This window comes from Mesoplodon bidens, assembly GCF_964165515.1.
Source record: "Mesoplodon bidens genome assembly, chromosome: 5".
Taxonomy (NCBI): domain Eukaryota; kingdom Metazoa; phylum Chordata; class Mammalia; order Artiodactyla; family Ziphiidae; genus Mesoplodon; species Mesoplodon bidens.
The window spans coordinates 145000786-145020409 of NC_138161.1; the positions used below are offsets into that span (position 1 = coordinate 145000786).

General features: G+C 41.3%; 1 protein-coding gene and 1 pseudogene across 3 annotated transcripts in view; both read left to right on the plus strand.

The window, feature by feature from the left end:
- The window catches only part of RYK (receptor like tyrosine kinase), a 90551-nt gene extending 80466 nt beyond the window's left edge, over positions 1 to 10085 (plus strand). For both annotated transcript variants that reach the window (XM_081234374.1, XM_081234375.1), the window contains exons 14-15: positions 8368 to 8504; positions 9653 to 10085. In XM_081234374.1, the coding sequence (XP_081090500.1) occupies positions 8368 to 8504; positions 9653 to 9764 (249 nt within the window). In that variant the 3' untranslated portion in view covers positions 9765 to 10085. The remainder of the gene's footprint in view (positions 1 to 8367; positions 8505 to 9652) is intronic.
- A 1026-nt stretch (positions 10086 to 11111) lies between these two features.
- LOC308617344 lies at positions 11112 to 16735 on the plus strand (annotated as a pseudogene). The gene is made up of 3 exons (XR_014017880.1): positions 11112 to 11221; positions 12082 to 12132; positions 13573 to 16735. The product of XR_014017880.1 is annotated as an uncharacterized misc_RNA (transcript).
- The last annotated feature ends 2889 nt before the right edge of the window (positions 16736 to 19624 follow it).

The window sequence follows — 19624 nt, forward strand, 5'->3', positions numbered from 1 at the left end:
AGAAAAAAATCCAAAATTCATTTCTAGTAAAAATTCCTAGCAGTCTGATAAAGGGCATCTACAAAAACAAAAATAAAACCCTATAGCTGTTATCATACTTAATGCTAAAAGGCTGAATTCTTTTTACCTAATAACAGTAACAAGACAAAGGCACCCACTCTCATCAGTATTGTTCTCAAGGTTCTAGCCAGTACACTAAGGCAAGAAAAGGAAATAAAAGGCAAGAAAATATTGCATAGGAAAAAGTAACTCTTAATTTGTGGGCAACTTGATTGTCTATGAAGAAAATCCAATGTGATATACGGAATAGCTACTAGAACTAATAAATGAGTTTAGAAAGATTACAGGATATAAGATCAATGTACAAAAGTCAGTTGTATTTCTACATACTAATAAAAATCAGAAATTAAAGTTTTTTAAAAACAAAAGCATCATAAAATATGAAATTCTTAGGAATAAATATGACAAAAATTGTGAAAGACCTATATGATGAACACTATGAGACACTGTTGAGAGAAATTAAAGCCCTACATGAGTGGTGTACCTTGTTTGTTGGCCAGAAAACTCAATATTGAGATGTTAGTTCTCTCCAAGTTGACCTATAGATTCAACACATTTCTGAAGAAAATCTGTGCAGGCTTTTAATTTTCTTTTTTTTTTTTTTTTTTTTGTATAAGTTGACAGATTGATAGAATTGATATGGAAAGGCAAAGAACCATAGCCAAAACAGCTTTGAAAAAAGAAAGTTACGGGTCTGATTTCAAATTACAGTAATCAAGACAGTTGTGGTATTGGCCTTAAGGTAGATAGGTAGATCAGTGGAACAGAATAGAGTATGTAAAATTTGACCCACATATGTATGGACAACTAATTTGCAACAAAAGTGCAAAGGCAAGTCAATGGAGAAGGGATTCTCTTTTAAACAAATAGTCCTGGAGCAGCTGGATATCCAGCTACAAAACAAATGAACTTCAATTTATACCTTGCTCCGTGTACAAAAATTAACTCAAAATTAATCACAGATCTAAGTGTGCGACCTAAAACTATAAAACTTCTAGAAGAGAATAATAGAAGAAAATCTTTGGAGCTTTGCCTTAAGCAAAGATTTCTTAGACAGGACACCAACTCAAGATCTGTAAAAGAGCAAATTAGACTTTATCAAAATTTGAAGCTTGTACTTTTTGAAATAGTGTTAAGAGAATGAGAAGACAAGTCACACTCAGGGTATATTTGCAAATCATATATCTGGTAAAGGACATATTTGCAGAATATATAAAGAACTCTAAAAATTCAGTACAGGTATTCCCCACTTTTCAAAAGTTTGCTTTATGCCACTTCGCTTTTACAAAAGACCTATGTTAGTACCTGTTTTCACAAACCAAGAGGAATCCAAAGAAGATGTTTGGTTTTACAGAAAAAAAGGTGAAAAGCAAAAAATAGCATTCAAGTGTTTGTTTTGTAGCAGCCATTATAGAACCATCTTGCACCCCAGGCAGTGAGAGTGGCCCCTCCAAGCTCCTTCCCCAGACACTACACTCAGCATCTCAGCATCAAGCCACCATGGCTTTGAACTGTGCTTGTGAGCATCTGTGATTTATCTCGATTTATATTGTGCATGTGTTAGTAAGATGTGTTCTAAAGTAATTGCTGCCTCACTTTATGGCACTTCTGTTTACAAAAGCTTTCATAGGAATGCTCTACTTTTAGATAGCAGGGGAAACCTGCAATAAAAAAGCAACCCAATATAAAAATGGGCAAAATATTTGAACAGACACTTCACCAGTGAAGATATATAAATGGCAAATAAGCACATGAAAATATGATTAACATCATTAATCATTAGGAAAATGCAAACTAAAACCACAACAGAATACCATTCCCCACCCATTACTATGGCTAAAATTGAAGACTGAAGTCTTTGCAAGGATGTGGAAGAACGGTAGCTCTCTTATACTGCTGATGGTAATGTAATATGGTACATACACTTCGGAAAACAGTTTCGCAGTTTTTTTTTTTTTAAGTATGAGATATTTTATCCTTAATAATTTTTTTAAAATGTATATATTTTTGGCTACGTTGGGTCTTAGTTGTGGCACGCAGGATCTTCATTGTGGCCCATGGGCTTCTCTCTAGTTGTGGCACGAGGGCTCTTCGTTGCAGCACCTGGGCTCTGAAGTTGTGACGCGTTGAGGCCTGTGGGCTCAGCAGTTGGGGCACGTGGGCTTAGTTGCCCCATGCATGTGGGATCTTAGTTCCCTGACCAGGGATCGAACCTGCATCCCCTGCATTGGAAAGCAGATTCCTAACCACTGGACCACCAGGGACCATTCCCAGTGTGGCAGTTTCTTAAAACATTAAACACGTACATACCATATCCAGTCATTTTGCTCCTAGGTAAGTGAAAGCGTATGTCGTTACCAATACTTGGGCATAGATGTTCATAGCAGCCTTACTTTTAGTAGCTAAACCTGGAAATAATTCAATGTCCATCAACAGGTAAGTGGGTAAACTGCTGTATTCATACAATGAACTACTGTTCAGCAGTGAAAAGGGATGAACTGTCGATATATCGTGGATGAATCTCAGAATCGTTATTCTGAGTGAAAGAAGCTAGACAAAATGTACAGTTTTAATAATTCCATTTATGTGAAATTTTAGAAAATGCAAACTAATGTTAGTGGCAGAGAGCAGATTAATGGTTATTTGGAGATAGTGGGGCGGTGGTGGGAGGACTGGGAGGAAAGGATTAGAGCTGTAAGAATCTTTGGGAAGTGATGGATATGTGATATGTTCATTATCTTGATTGTGGCAGTTGTTTCAGAGCTGTATACATATGTGAGAATATATCAAATCGAACAGTTTATTGTATGTTGGCCATACTACAATAAAAATACATAAAAACTGTCTTCTGTCTTTGCTGTCTGACCACCACTGCTAACACATCTAAGACTAGTTCCTACGTTTGCAGGATCTTAAGACCCAGCTAGGACTCTTAAAAGTATTGAGTTCCAGGCCTCAGAATTACTAGGATGGGGCTAAGGAATCTGTAATTGTAACAAACACTCCAGGTGATTTTTCTTATTACTCAAGCTTGGAAAGCACTTGTCCCACATTAAGTTAATTCCACTTTGGTCATCTGAACCCCTTTCCATATATGAGAAAGGGATGTTAGGTTTCTAGTGTTAACAGAAAGGCCTAGCCATAAAACACTTGATTATGCTTTTGCTATGGTCAGATGAGATCATTTAGAATTGGACAAAATTTTTTTCTCATCATATGTAATATATTGAGGTCAGCCTGAAGTAACAGAATGGAAATCTCTGAATAGTCCCAACATTAGTGAACATTACATCAAAGAGTAAAAAATAATTATTGTATACTTTTTTAAAATAAATTTATTTTTAAATTTTCATTCACTTATTTTCGGCTGCGTTGAGTCTTTCATTGCTGCACATGGGCTTTCTCTAGTTGCAGCGAGCGGGGGGCTACTTTTCGTTGCGGTGTGTGGGCTTCTCATTGTGGTGGCTTCTCTTGCTGCAGAGCAGGGGGGCTCTAGGTGCGCAGGCTCAGTAGTTGTGGCATGCGGGCTCTAGAGCACAGGCTCAGTAGTTGTGGTACATAGGCTTAGCTGCTCCACAGCATGTGGGATCTTCTCGGACCAGGGATCGAACCCATGCCTCCTGCATTGGCAGGCGGATTCTTAACCACTGCACCACCAGGGAAGTCCCGAGTATTATATACTTTTTGACAAGTCACATCTGTATATGTTGTTAGTGAAAAAAAATTTTTGTATCCTATATATTAAGAAGCTGTAAAATAACACAAGTTGGGAGAAGAGAAATAAGATGAATAGAAGAACACTGTTATTCTCTACATGTTCTTTAAATGGATGTAGCAAGAGCCTTTTATAAAAGTTTTATAAAACTCTGGAAGAAACAGGCTGACCTTCTCATTGCCCCCTTTCCAAAGACGTCAAACAAGAGAATAAGAATAAGTCTGTCTAAATTTTAAATGGTTCAGTTATCAGGAGACTTTAGAGAGCAAGTTTTCCACAAATTATCCTTGTGCTATTTGGTCTTGATTTTTTTTAGAGGGTTGGTGAGCCAACATGTAATTAATCACTTTTTTTGGTTGTTGGCTTGTAAGGAAATGAAACTGCAACTTTCCCTTTGGCTTTATTGTTCTTTTTTTGGTGTTTCTTAGTGCTGCAATATGTAACATAAGAAACTGAGATGGGTGCTTAGTGATAATGTGGATACAACAATGTGAAAGAAGTATTTTTTAAAAGTCATCTTATATATTTTGTACTGTTATGGTACCTGTGTACAGTCCAGGTCTCAGATACCACCAGCATTACCATGAAAGTCTTGCAGTCAGAAGTTGTTAGAACATCCCTTGTCAGTGGATGGGGTTACTCATCAAGTGGCAGTATCCACTTCTTACCAATTCTTATTGTTTCTTCCTTCAAAATCTAGTTTGGATTGATGATTCCTTCCCCGAAGCTGCTACCACAATCAGTGAATAAGAACAGACCCATCTCATCTTGTAAATAAGGGGTAGGAACACCCTTCCAACTAGCTTCACTTCTTTGGGCTCTGTTCCATCTGTGTAGTGAACTACCTTCCCTGTGGCAATTGGACACTTTTATTTATTTATTTAAAATTTTTTTATTTTATTTTATTTTTTGGGTGCTTTATAAATAAATAAAGATTTTATTTATTCTTCATTGCTGCACGCGGGCTTTCTCCAGGCCAGCGGGGCCTACTCTTTTTTTTTTTTTTTTGCGGTACGCGGGCCTCTCACCGCCGTGGCCTCTCCCGTTGCGGAGCGCAGGCTCCGGACGCGCAGGCTCAGCGGCCATGGCTTACGGGCCCAGCCGCTCCGCGGCATGTGGGATCTTCCCGGACCGGGGCACGAACCCGTGTCCCCTGCATCGGCAGGCGGACTCTCAATCACTGCACCACCAGCGAAGCCCCGGGGGCTACTCTTTATTGAGGTGCACGGGCTTCTCATTGTGTGACTTCTCTTGTTGCGGAGCACGGGCTCTAGGCAGGCGGGCTTCAGTAGTTGTGGCTCGCGGGCTCTAGAGCGCAAGCTCAGTAGTTGTGCCACACGGGCTTAGTTGCTCCGCGGCATGTGGGATCTTTCCGGACCAGGGCTCGAGCCCGTGTCCCCTGCATTGGCAGGCGGATACTTAACCACTGTGCCACCAGGGAAGCCCTGGACACTATTTTAAAAATTAAGCATTACAATGACTAATTACTGTCATTATTAAAAGTTCATATAAAGTTTAAAGACAAACACCTGTATGTCAGCAGGCACCTTCCTTTAACTTTTATTAATTTGAAATCGTTTTTCCATTTTTAAGCAGAGCAGAAGATTCTCCTTAAGCCAATAGGTTTAGGGAAATTCCAGTAGATTCTGTCTCTATGAAGATTTAAAAAATATACATCCATCTGCATCTGATCCCTGTCTCTTCCCTCCTCCCAGAGCACAGACCTCAAGGATGGCCGTTGTTCTCCCTTAATGGTAACAATTAATAAAAAGATACTAAGTTTCAAAAAGCTAAACTCTTTGGCTTTGGTATTTAGGATAATGCTGGCCTAAAAATGAGTCGAGAAGTGTTCCATCCTCCCCTGTTTTCTGAGTTTGTGTAGGATTGTACTGTGGTTTGAATTGTGTTCCCCCAAAAGATAGGTTGAAGTTCTAACCCCTATACCTCAGAATGTGACCCTCTTTGGAAACAGGGTCATTAGAGAGATAATGTTAAGATGAAGTCATAATTAAGGCAGACCTTAATCCAATATGACCAATATCATTATAAGAAGAGACAGTGGCATGCAAGGGGAGAATGTTGTGTGAAAACAGAGGCAGAGATTGAAGTACTACAGCTGCAAACCAAGGAACACCAAGGATTGCTGGCAAGGCACCAGAAGGTAGGATTAGGCAAGGGAGGGTTCTCCCCTGTGGGTTTCAGAGTGAGTGTAGCCCTGCCAACACCCTGATTTGGGACTTCTAGCCTCCAGAGCTGTGAGGCAAATTCCATTGTTTAAGTCACCCAGTTTGTGGTACTTTGTTATGGCAGCCCTAGGAAAGTAACATTGTATTAGGAAACTGATACTGTATTTTTTTCTTTCAAGTTTGATAGAATTCATCCAGTGAAATTGGATGCAGAGTTTTCTTTGTGGAAAGATTTTAAATTATGAATTCAATTTCTCTAAGAAGTATTGGGCTGTGTAGATTTTCTGTTTGTTCTTGTATCTATTTTGTAACTTGTGTATATCAAGGACTTTGTTCATTTCATCTGAGTTATTGAATCTATTGGCATGGAGTTGAGCTGCTTATAATATTCTTTGATGTCTGTAGGATCTGCAGTGCTGTTCCCTCTTCCTCATATTGGTTATTTGTGTCTTTTTATTTTCTTTCATCAGTCTGGCTTAGGGTTTCTCAACTGGGGGCAGTTTTGCACCCTCCCTCCTGGGGGTGTGGGGCATTTGGCAATACCTGGAGACATTTTCAGTTATTACAACTTGGGACATCCAGTGGGTGGAGGCCAGGGATGCGGCTGAACTAAACATCCTGCCATGCACAAGACAGCCTCTCACAACAGAGACTCATCCAGTCCACAGTGTCACTAGTGCTGAAGTTGGGAAACCTGTTCTAGGGCTTACAGTGTACACCTTCTACTTTCGAATACTATGCCACTTCATGTTTAATATAAGCAGCTTACAATACAGTATTTCCACTCATCCCCTTCCATCCTTTATGCTATTACGGGCATACATTTTACTTCCATTTATATTATAAACCCCATAGTGCATGGGGTTTTGCTTTAAACAGTCTATTAAGGAAATTTTTAAATGAGGAAAAAATACCTAGTTGTTGTTCATATATTTTTAGCACTCTTCATTTTTTGTATAGATCCAAACTCCCACTGGTGTTTTTTCTTTCCACATAAAGAACTGCTCTAACGTGTCTTGAAGTGTAGGTCTGCCAGTGACATATTCTCTCAGCTTTTGTTTGAAAAACTGTATTTTGTCTTCATTTTTCAAGTACATTTTGGCTTAGTATAGAATTCTCCACTGACAGTTTTAAAAAATATTCTAAGGTATCATTCCACTGTTTCCTTATTTGCCTAGATTATAATAAGAAAACTATTGTTCACAAATATAAGGCTTTAAAAGATCTGTATACTTTAGATAGTATTTCATTATTATTGAACAAAATAACTTAAAATTTGATGCATTGTGCTTAGATTTTATAAACAGACCTGTTCGTGTGTTTTTTTCCTCTTTTTCCCTTTCCTTTTTTCCCCCCTTCACTTTGTTTTTGGGGGCAAGTTATTTCTCTGAACCTGTTTCCTCATCTGTAAAATTGGGCTACCGGTGATTCTCATAGGTTCATTGTGAAAGTTAAAAGAGAAAAAAAAAGAAAAATGAAAAAAAAATGTCTAGAACTTGAAGGTATTCGTAAACACGATAGCGTGGTACACAGGTATCTTCCTCCTCATCCACCTTCAGCTCTCCTGACCTCAAGGCCCATGCATGGCAGCACATCAGTGGAAGCCCCCGGTCTGAGTCCTGCTCCGCCTCGTGGCAGCTGCTCTGTGGAGACATAGTCCTGCCGTCCACACACTGCCCAGAAGCCCCAGGCAAACTGAGGAGCCCTGGCTGGACCATGACTGAGCACTGTTGCCACTGCCTATGATTTCTGCTCCTACCAATAGTTTACACGTTGATTTTAAATAAATCTGATATTTTACCCAAGCAAGGTTGGAAGATATTCTTTCAGTATACTTTCATCTGTTAATTTAAATTATCTGAATATAGTAAAAATCCATGACATTATATTTTACATGATTTGCATTTTCCACTTTTCAACTATGCAGACTAGCTATGGTATTTAAAGTAACACATTTACATATTAGGAAAAGTTTAGACCTAATTAACAGTTTTGGGTGGTGGGGCTTGTAATCAACAGTAAAAATAATTCCAATGGCTCTGATTACCTTAGAATATACGATAATGATATTCACATTGAAGGATGCTTTCATTAAAATGTTCCTTTCTGTCCAACAAGAGAATCTAACTGGGTATGGTAGACTTCTTTTTATAAATAACATTTTACTTTCATTAAGAGTTGATTGATCTGCTGGGACTTCCCTGGTGGTCCAGTGGTTAGGACTCCACGCTTCCAATGCAGGGGGTGTGGGTTTGATCCCTGGTCTGGGAACTAAGATCCCACATGCCACAAAAAAAAAAAAGAGTTGATCAATCTGCTATTTTTGGTCCCTACCTGGCCACAGGCAGCAGCACGCTGACAGCTGTTTTAAATATCCCCTCACGGTGTTGCTGTTCTTCTTCTCAGTGGGCCTTTGGAGTGACACTGTGGGAGCTCATGACTCTGGGCCAAACGCCCTATGTGGACATCGACCCGTTTGAGATGGCCGCATACCTGAAAGACGGTTACCGAATAGCCCAGCCAATCAACTGTCCTGATGAACTGTAAGTTTTTTCTGAGCTTGAAGACATGGATTTCATTCCATTTACGATGTTTGGATAAAAGAAAAAGAACAGGTGTCCATACTCATACAGAGACTTCCCTTTTGAGAATAATGCCTCTTTGGACTTGAATTATACTCCTGTACAGAAACTACAAAGTCAGCCAGACTCATTCATTCTTTTTAATGCATTTGACATTAGGACTTTTTGCATCTCATATTTGTAGTGATTAATCTAATCCAAGAGACTTATGTACATAGTGAGAAAACACTGAACACTGTTGGTTTTCCTGTGTAGAGTGAGGACCTACACAGCCTTAAGGACATCCTTAGTTATAAAGAGCCTTTCCCATTGCTGTTGTGCCTTGCCAGCTGGTATGAACTGATATACGTATAAGGAAGATGTTCTGGTCTGGTGAGTGGGATAGTTCCTGTTTCCTGCTTTTATCACATAGCTAGTCTTCCCATATAATGGGATCGGAGTGGGCAGGAGGCTGTTCAGGGGTGATTGAGTCTCAGTTCCAGAATCCCCTGAAGGTTTTTATACTGTGGCAAGGTGGCAGCTTTTGCACAGATTTTGCTATAGATCCAGGATTCTTACAGTTTAGTTAAAGGTTCCTCTTTTTCCAAGTTCTTTCTTTCAGAACTCAAATACAGTTGACCCTTGAACAATGCGGGTTTGAACTATGTGGGTCCACTTATGTGTGGATTTTTTTCAGTGATAAATACTACAGTACTACATGGTCCGTGGCTGGTTGAATATGCGGATGAGGGGGAACTGGGGATATGGAGGGATAACTATAAGTTATGTGCAGATTTTTATGCAGAGAGTTGGCGCCCCTCACCCCTGTGTTGTTTAAGAGTCAACTGTACAGGATAACACAGGTTATTATTTTGACTGTGTTTTAGGTAGTTATATACAATCTCTATTTGCTGATATATTTTGACATGTTTTAGAATTGAAATCCACAGATACCATCCAGATAACTCATTTTAGCTCTGCCAACAGATAGTAATATTGATTGATTTTTTAATATATCGTCCTCTCCACGCCCACATTTAGATAGACAACATAACTGGTATCATATTGACCAAAAGGTTAGGAGTACTATATCATCACTAGCCAAATTTTCTGGTCTTGTCACTCTGCAGATTTGCTGTGATGGCTTGTTGCTGGGCCTTAGATCCGGAGGAGAGGCCCAAGTTCCAGCAGCTGGTCCAGTGTCTTACAGAGTTCCATGCAGCCCTGGGGGCCTACGTCTGACTCCTCTCACAGTCCCCCAGCATCAGGAGGAAGGAGCCTGCCAGGGCTCACTTGCAGCCAGTCACGGATGCCGCATACGCCATGCAGCGCCGCAGAAGCACATTTGTCTTCCAGAGCACCGTGCCTTAGGAATGCTTTAGAATCGGAACTATCTAAGGCAGACTTAATGATGTCAAATATTTTCTAGATATCACTTACATTAGGTTGAACTGAAAATGTTTTTGTAAATTTTTTGGCCAAAAATTTTTTTAAACATAGTTAACTTTGGACTAGGGGGTACATTCTTACAAAATAAATAAACAGTTTCTAAAATTGTTTAAACACAGATATTTGGAATAGCTACCTTAGTGCAACTGCTTTTTATTTTTTTACTTCATCAAGGTAATGTAGGTGATTCACCTTTAAAGTTTTGTTTGTTTGTTTGTTTTAATATTTATCACTAGTCTTGGGAATGGTTTCTCTTCAAGATGCAGTACTTTTTCTTAGGAAAAGAAAAACAGAAAAAGATGTCGGTTTGCCTTGTACAGGAAAAGGCAATATTGGAGGAAGAAAACTTAAAGAAAAGCTAGAGGGGGAAAAAAAGAGAAAAATACTTATTAGAAACAGAAACTGCCCTTCCATGGAGAATTGTTTTTTATTTTTTTAATGAAAAGGAGTTCTCCTTTTTATTTTGGGGGAAGTAGGAGCTGAGTTCATTGAAACATCTTAATTTTGGCAGAACCTAGCATTTCTGTGAGCCAGAAGTGGGTTTGGGGCAGGTCAGTAGTGAACAGTGGCCATCTTATTTATTTTTATTCTCTGGAAAAGGAGATAACACAATTCCAGAAAGTGAAATCTTGTTTCTAAGGTTAGGAATTCCTTTTATTGCACCTAGAATAGTGCCATGCACAGAATGGGTGCTTGAGTTGTTTTGAGTAAAAAAATGTAAACAGGTAGATTTTGTACCTATCTTCGAGGCTGGCTTAAGTATAAAATGTTTTTTTTAAAAACACCTGAGAAATTAAAGGATTTGTTTTATATTATGACAGTATTGAAAATATTGTTCATAATGAATGATTGGTTGTGTCTGGTAAGTCTTTGAACACACACCAGCTAGATAGCCCTGTTTCATTTCATGGGTGTCTCACGCAGACTCCCAAGCCCTAACACAAGTGCAGCTGACTCTGCTCAGCCTCCAGGTTCTAATAAAAAGTTGAGATTATTATTACAAGGAAATATTACAGCACTGAGACTTTTCTCCAGAGCCGTTAAATTCCGGGTATGTATGTATTTATACTTGGCTAGAGTTGGCCTAAGGTAGAGCTGAATGGACCTCTTTAATAGCTGGGCGTGCACGGGCCTGCCTCTGCTCCCATTCTCACAGGTACACAGGAGAGAATGCGTAGCAGTTGGAGGCTTTGGCTGTTCTTAAAGGAGCTTTATGAATCAGCAGCACATCTGGGAAGAGAGCTCACATGGTACGTGCTCTGTCAGACAGGCCAAGAGCATGATCTTTCTGTATGCCATTTATTAACACTGGTTCTTTGGTTTTATGAAATACTCAGCCCCCTAAGGGGCCCGCTTTTTCAAAGCTCTTTGAACTTTGTAAGTTACAGAAGTTTTGGTTGACAAGCTGCAATCTTAGAAGGCATTCAGTCAACAAATATTTATTTATGGCATTTATTATGTATTATTATGCACATAAAGTGAGTGGTTCTGCTCTAGCATCCCTTCCAACATGCAGTGCATTTTTTAATGTGTTCAGGTTCGTGCATTTTTGATATATCACAGTTCTGTGCACAAGGTCTGTTCAAAGAGAAGAGTGCTGTCTGACTTCTGTCCCAAGTTAGCATGCAGTAAGAGGTGCTCTCAGTTTGCTTGGATGTGTGGTGCCTTTAACCATATCTCTGTTTGTAAGCTGTTTTCTTTTATGTATGTATATTTGTTTTAGAGGCGGTTTAAGACTTTAAATAGATTTTTCTTGCGGAACTACTTGGAGTCACTGACTTCAGTGAAAAGAGCAGTTACGAGATTTCCATGGCTGCTCTTGTTCCAGTGGTTTGTGAATATTACTGAATAGATTTTGTAGAAAATGTAATTTTTATAGGAAAGAAGCAAATTAGCAAAGCACTGATGTGGTATAAGCTGGCTCTAGTGACCAAGAGCTCTATTATATATATTCTCTCTTTTCTCGTAACACCCCCATTGTAAGAAAATTTTACTTATAGAAGTAAGGAGGATTGGGTTATTCATTCATTATGTATTTATTGAGTGCCCACTGTATATCTGGGCCTTCAAGGTATGCAGGGAACAAGACATGATGTTCCTCCCTTTCTAGGTCTCACATTCTGGTTAGAAGAAGCAGATAATGAACATACGTAAGATTTTGGTAAGTGCTATAAAAACAAATACAGAGTGGTATCATAGAGAATAACTTTACATGTCTTTAGTCAGGCTTCTCTGAGCAGGTGGCATTTGAGCTGAGATCTGAGTAACAAAAAGCCACCTATGAGAAGATCCAGGCAGAAGGGACATAATTGCAGAAGCATTAAAGCAGGAATGAGCTGGCCTCCAGTGTCAGCCCTTTCTGTTCATCCACCAGCTGCTGCCACTGGAAGAAGAGAACAGAGGCCAGTGTGGCTAGAATGTAGTTAGGGAAGAGGTCTGGGAGATGTAGGAACAGACACTGGAGCAGGGTTGGAGGTGGTTGTAAGCTGTGGGACACATTTATATTCTAAGTACAGTGGGATTCATCCAAGGAGTTTTTAAAGTTTTTTTTAATTTTATTTTTTAACATCTTTATTGGAGTATAATTGCTTTACAATGGTGTGTTAGTCTCTGCTTTATAACAAAGTGAATCAGCTATACATATGCATATATCCCCATATCCCCTCCCTCTTGCATCTCCCTCCCACCCTCCCTATCCCACCCCTCTAGGTGGACACAAAGCACTGGAGCTGATCTCCCTGTGCTATGCGGCTGTCAAGGAGTTTTTAAATAAGGGAGTGACGTGATCTGATTTGCAGTTTACAGAAGATTATGCCAACATTTTTTGGAAGATTAGATTGTAGGAAGGCAAGGGTGGAGGCAATGAGACTATAAGAAACTGTTGCATAGTTTAGGAGAGAAAAGATAGTGGTTTTGGACTAATTTGAGTAGTGCAGGAGATTGGGAGGGGCAGATTGGACCTGGATCCATTGGCTGTTGGAGGGTGGGGTGGAGAAGGAAAGAGTGATCAGGAATAACTAGTTGGTTTGGAGCTTGAACATATGGTCTGGCTGTATGGCCAAACTATATACTGAGATGGAAAAAAAAAAACTCTAGGAGGAACAGGATTTTGCTTTGGCAGGGGGAATCAGTAATTTGTTGTAAGCCATGTTCGAGATGCCAGTTGGTCATCTAAGTGGAGATTTTGAGTAGATAGATGAGAACCTGCAGCTCAGGGAGGAGGTCTCATTGAACATATAAATGTAGGAGTGTAACATACAGACCATATTTAAAGCCATGATATTGGATGAACTTGCTTCGGGAGCCAGTGTAGATGGAGAGGAGGTCTTGGGACAGGGTCCTGGTAACTGCAACTTTAAATGATCTAAAAGGAAAAGTATTTCAAAGTGGAAGAAGAAACCTGTGTGGGATTTGGCATTATGCATTTATTGACAGAAGCAGTAGGGATTGGAGCAAGTGGAAGTGTAAATACTAGGGGGGACAGTGGAGACCCTACTTGAAAGTTTTGCTGTGAAGGGAAATGGAACAGAGCTAGAGGAGATCAAAGAAGTATTGGGGTGGGGGGTTGCGGGGGCAGGCACGGGGCATGTTTGTTTTCCAGGACATGTTTCACTGGTGATGGGAATGAGCGAGCAGAGGGAAAAACATCCCTTTGGGTGTGGAATACTCTTCGTTCTTGTCATTTGATCTGCAGCATGAAAGCCTCTCCACTCTAGCCACCAGCCTCTCATGGTAAAGGTTATGTTTTTATTGGGGGAAAATGCGAGGGTGAAGGGAAGTGGTGCACAGAGCTTTAAACGTTTCCATTATATGAAAACCTGCCTTTGTTGAGGTTGCTTCCTTAGGACCTGAGACCTGCCATGGTCCTGCTTACCGTCATCATCTTTTGGCCTCTTGCCCTGAAACTGCTGGCCTGGCCTTGGTCTGTATCCCACCCAACCAGCCTCTGCCAGAGCAATGCTTCCTAAAACTGAGCTGTCCCTGCTCAGAACCGTTCAGCCCCTTCCCAGAGCCTTCAGAGTGGAGTTCAGAGCACCTAGGTGTACACAGCCTCCACTCGTCTCTGCTGTGTCCCCTCCTGCTTCACCAGCTTACCATTTTCCTGCCTGAGCGTGGTGCTGTTTCATGTGTCTTTTCCTTTGCCCGTGCCACACTCTACTCCAGACTGCCCGGTGCCCAAGAGACTCCCCTGACACCTCACCCCGCTCCTCCAGGCTCTGCCACAGTTGCTTTTCAGCCTTGTTCCCTGGGTTTACATTCTGACAAAGCTAAGATGGGGGCTTATTTTTATCACTTGGCTGTTTATATTTCTTGAGGATAGAAACTTGTGTTTCACTCAGGTCTGAATCTCCACAGCTTACATAGTGCTTGACACATGGTAGGGTTGAATATTTAGTGAACTGGTAAGTAAAAACACCTAAATTTGCACATGAGAGCAGTTAGGCTTAAAAAAAAAAAAGGTAACTCTGTAAAACATCTCATTTAAAATACTGTGTTCTATTATAATGTGATATTTATATATTCAAATTTAAAGGGTTAAAGTTTTATGCAATATAAACCAATAAAGCATGAAATAAAAAGAGACAGATTGGTAGGGAAGACCATATCGCACCCCAGAGCTGGCTTAAGTACCCCCCAGCCCCACCCCAGCCACCTTTTCATTGATACTTCATTTTCCCTTCTTTTTCTTTGGTCACAGAAACAGCCTGATGGCAGATTCTGTTTCATACTTCTATAAGGTCAACTTTATTTGGAGTTGTACATGAAATAATCATCTCGAAGTAATTCACTGACTTGAGTGGAAGATTCTTTTCCAGGTGTTACTTTGCCATGCCCTGCACCCCCACCCATACGATAAAAAGGAGGTGATATAATTTATGGTGCTAGAAAAGAAAAACATAAACAGTTGCTTGTTAATAATTTTTGTTTCTACGTTTATTTTTGCCCTTATTAGTTCAGAATAACATTGAACTTAATCCTCTGGGACACATGAACATCATGCATAAGTGTACTGAGAACATACATTTTATATATAAGTAAACTGAAACTCTGGGCCTTTGTTTTCTCTCTCAGAGTGCTGTTCTTTAAGGATTAAGGCTGACCAGGCCTAAAGGGTTTAATGGGAGATGTCTTCTAACCTTCAAAGAACAGATGTTAGAAACGTTTTTAAAAAAAAAATTGGGACTCGATTATAGTTTAAATGATTCTTCTTTGAGCAAATAATAATATGCCATTGGCGGAGAAGCTACTGCAGCTCGGGGCAGAGGAGGCAGGAACCTGAAGGCGAGCAGGGGCTGGGCGGCACCATGGTCGGGGTCACCACCACCGAGGCGGTGAAGCACAAGACCCCGGTTGAGCAGCAGCAGGCTAGGGACGCGGGGGAGAGGGCCGAGCACCTCCTGCGGAAGTGGAGGAGAAAGGCGGCCCGGGAACAGGCCGAGGCGGCCTCCTTGAACCATAGGGTCCAGCTGGTTGAAGAGCTGGACTGCGCTCAAGAACGCCTGGCCGCTGCCCTGAATACGCTGGAGGACGCCGAGAAAGCTGCTGATGACAGCGAGAGAGACATGAAGGTTACTGAAAACCGAGCCTTAAAAGAGGAAGAAAAATTGGAGCTCCAGGAGCTCCAACTCAAAGAAGCTAAGCACACTGCAGAAGAGCAGATAGGAAGTATGAAGAGGTGGCTCTTAGGCTGGTGGTTATTGAGGGAGACTTGGAAGGCACAGACGAGCGAGCTGAGCTGGCAGAGTCCCGTTGCCGAGAGACAGATAAGCAGGTCAGACTGATGGACCAGAAGCTGAAGTGTCTGAGCGCTGCTGAAGAAAAGTGCTCTCAAAAAGAAGACGTACGAGGAAGAGAGAAAGATTCTTACTGATAAACTCAAGGAGGCAGAGACCTGTGCTGCGTTTGCCGAGAGATAGGTAGCCAAGCTGGAAAAGACAGTTGGTGATTTGGAAGATGAACTGATATGCACCAAGGAGGAGCACCTCTGTACACAAAGGGTGCTGCACCAGACTGCTTGACCTGGATGAGATGCAGAGCGCCCCAGTCCCGCCCTGTGCCGCCCCTCCCTCTGACCCCTCTGAGGCCAGCCTGCCTGAAGCTGACCTTTAAGCTGAGGGCTGATCTTTAACTGGAAGGCTGCTTTCTCCTTTCGCCACGTCTCCCACCCCCAATCCTGGGTCCTTTTCGCCAAACTCTCTCTGCCCGTCCCCAGAGATTCCATTTGGGCTAGAGGCTGAGCACCTTTGGGAACAACGTTTAAGGGAATGTGAGCACAATGCTAAGTGTCTTCAAAAGCATGCTGTGATGTACACATTTTGTAATTACCTTTTTTGTTATTGATGTAGCAGCCATTGGTAAAACATTCCAGATACTTCCATAGCTCTGAAGCAGCAGTCTAATCCCTTTCTCACTTCTGGAAGGTAACTTTTCAGCTTAATGCATATTGCCCTCTCCGTAGAGGAGGGAAAAGGTATGGGCTTGCCTTCCTGAGAGCCAAACAGCCCAGAGAAGGGCTCCATTCTGGGAAACCTCATTGCTCTGCAAACAGTCCCTGCCAAACCAGAAAGGTGATTCCAGAAGGAGTTCGCCAAAAACAAAAACAAACACTGTTCAGATTTTCAGCTTTACGGTATTTTGGGGCAACTTTTTTTTTTTTCCATCAGAAGTGACCAAACGAAATTAAGGTGGTGAGACCTCTGAGACCAAATCCTTGTCCCAGCTCTAACCCTTTCCCCACCGCCCCCAGAATGGATCATGTGCCCCTTATTTTGAGGTGACCACTTCTTTGCTCTCCTGTTCTACCACGGATCGAGCCACATGAAGCTCACCCCCCGTTTCTGGGTCTGAAGCTGCTGTCTCTACGAGTGCCGTCTCACTGTATGTTGTATCAGTCAGTGCTGGAGAAATCGTGAACAGCTTATGGACAAAAGTGTTTTTACATCTTACATTATTATTATTATTATTATTTTTTGCGATACGCGGGCCTCTCACTGCTGTGGCCTCTCCCGTTGCGGAGCACAGGCTCCGGACGCGCAGGCTCAGCGGCCATAGCTCAGGGGCCCAGCCGCTCCGCGGCATGTGGGATCCTCCCGGACCGGGGCACGAACCCGCGTCCCCTGCATCGGCAGGCGGACTCTCAACCACTGCGCCACCAGGGAAGCCCCTTACATTATTTTGAAACTTTGCTTCTTTGGGCTTGGGGCACACTGGTCACCCCACCTGGCTATGAGAGCTCTCTACAGTCTGGGCCGGCAGTGTGCTGATCGTTTAAAGTTTCTTTCCCTACCCGATCCCCCCTTTTTGGTGAGGCTTCAGTGAGGTCAGTTAGCTGTGCATCCTACAGCAAAATTGGCTTAAAATGTACTCTCCTTTGGTGTCGTCTCTTTGGGGGCCGACTGGGAGAAAGAAAAACCAATAGTGTCACTGTTTGGATACTGAACATTGATAAATGTCTTTTTGAAATAAAGAACCAGGCCCTCCAAAAATAACAATAATAATAATAATATGCCATTTGCTCGTATTTGGTTCATCAGTATTTTAAAACTAAAGCATTTTTTAGCGATTTGTTTTTAGAGAGGGGTAAGCACTCCCTTGGGGGTATACAAAAATTGGGGAAAACATGTATAGTTTGAAAATAAAATAACTATTTACCCTTTAAACAAAAAAATTAACGCCGACTCCATGGTGTCTGAATGTTACCTTTGGAATCAACTATTTTGTGTCTTTCTGAGTCTACTTTTTTTTTCCTTTTCCTTCTTGGCTCCAAGAATCAGCCCAGGCTGATGTTACATAGGCGTGCATCATTAGGGATAGCCTTTGGCTGCAAGTGATAGAAATACAACTATAATCACTTAATGAAATACAGGTTTATTTCTCTCCCATAACAATTCCAGAGAAAGACAAACTAGGGCTCGTGCAGTGATCCCAGGATATCATCCATTACCCGCTACCTCCATTTTTGCTGCCCTGTCATCTTTAACATGTTTTTATTCTGAGGGAACCCCCAGGGCCTAGACTTTCAGTAGGCAAGAAGATGAGAAAAAGGTGAAAGGCAAAAGGCATGAGTTACTTGAGTCTTTTTTGAGGTGACGACTTTCCCATAGTATACCTCCACCAGCACCTTACTGGACAGAACATGGGCACATGGGCACCCTAGCAGTCCAGCATCTTGGGAGATAGGGTTGGTTGGATTGTTTTCAACAGCTTTATTGAGATTTGATTCACGTGTCACCCATTTAAAGTGTACAACTCTGATTTTCAGTATATTCATAGAGTTGTGCAATCACCACAATTGAATTCATTTTTACCAACACAAAAAGAAAGCAACCCCATGCCCATTAGCAGTCACTCCTAATTCCATCCCCACCCCTGCCCTCGGCAACCACAAATCCATTTTCTGTCTCTCTAGATTTGCCTATCCTAGACCTTTCATGTAAATGGTATCATACAAATATGTGACTTTTTTATGTCTAGCTGCTTTCACTTAGCGTAACATTTTTGAGGTTCATTCATATTGTAGCATGTATCAGCGTTTCATTCCTTTTTATTGCCAAATTTTCCGTTGTAATGGATATATATATATATATATATATATACACTATTCATTCATCAGTTTATGCACATTTGAGGAAACTTTTTAGTTGAGCACATTCTTACCTTGAACAAAATTTGGCTTCTGTTGGTAGGAAAGTAGGGATGGCTGTTGGTTGGCAGCTAGCAATGTCTTCCCCTGTGCAGAAATGGGGTAAGGGACTGGTATCTGGCCTCCTTTAGCAGTATATCACTGCTTCAGAGTATTGTCAGTATGAGAGGAGGTGCAGTGGTTATGGAGTGTTTGCCAATGTAGAGAGTGCCCAGTCGGCTAGTTTTCAGGTTGGAAAGTACTGCCATTATTTGAGGAGAAAGCCTGGTAGGGATTACCAGGTAACATTTTAGCCTCTATGTCCAGAAAACCCTACCATTCCATCGTGATCGCTGTTACTTTGGCCTCGGCCCTACTATTTTCCACGAGTCCATAATTCTGCCACCACTTTATAGATTTGGCCTTGCAGGGATATTTTTGTTCTCCTCAGTGTTTGGCCTGCAGTATCTCCCACCAGGTGCCTTTCCTCTAGCTTCATGGTCTGACTACCTAGGGCCTTTGGAAGTAAGCTAGAGATTAGCTATCTGTCTCCATAAAAATTCTTATTAAAAGATCTTAAACATTTGTTTATTCATTTAATGAAACATCACATGAATCTATTGGACTGTATTTTATATGCCCTTTTAAAGACTATTTGCATTTATATAAGGTTTGTTAATTTTGAATTGGAACTATTTGGTGATAGCATTACTTACTGTATATCTAAAGAACACCTTAGATGTTGTCTACATAACTCAGAGAACAGGACATTCTGGACACTCTTGTAGACTTGAGGAGGAATTGGTCATAGGCCCTGGCCCCAAAAAAGTACTAGAGTTCATATTCTGAATAAAGTTCCTCTAACTCTGACTTGCTGAGGCCAGAATGGGTTTGACTTGACCGTAATCTCTTCGTCAGGAAGTGCAGTGTCCTGATAAACCTGTGTTTAAGTGTTGTGTTGGGATCTCTAGGCAGCGTCCCTCTGGCCTTTGCTCTTTTTTTCCCCTTAGAAAGACCCACAGGTGACCTG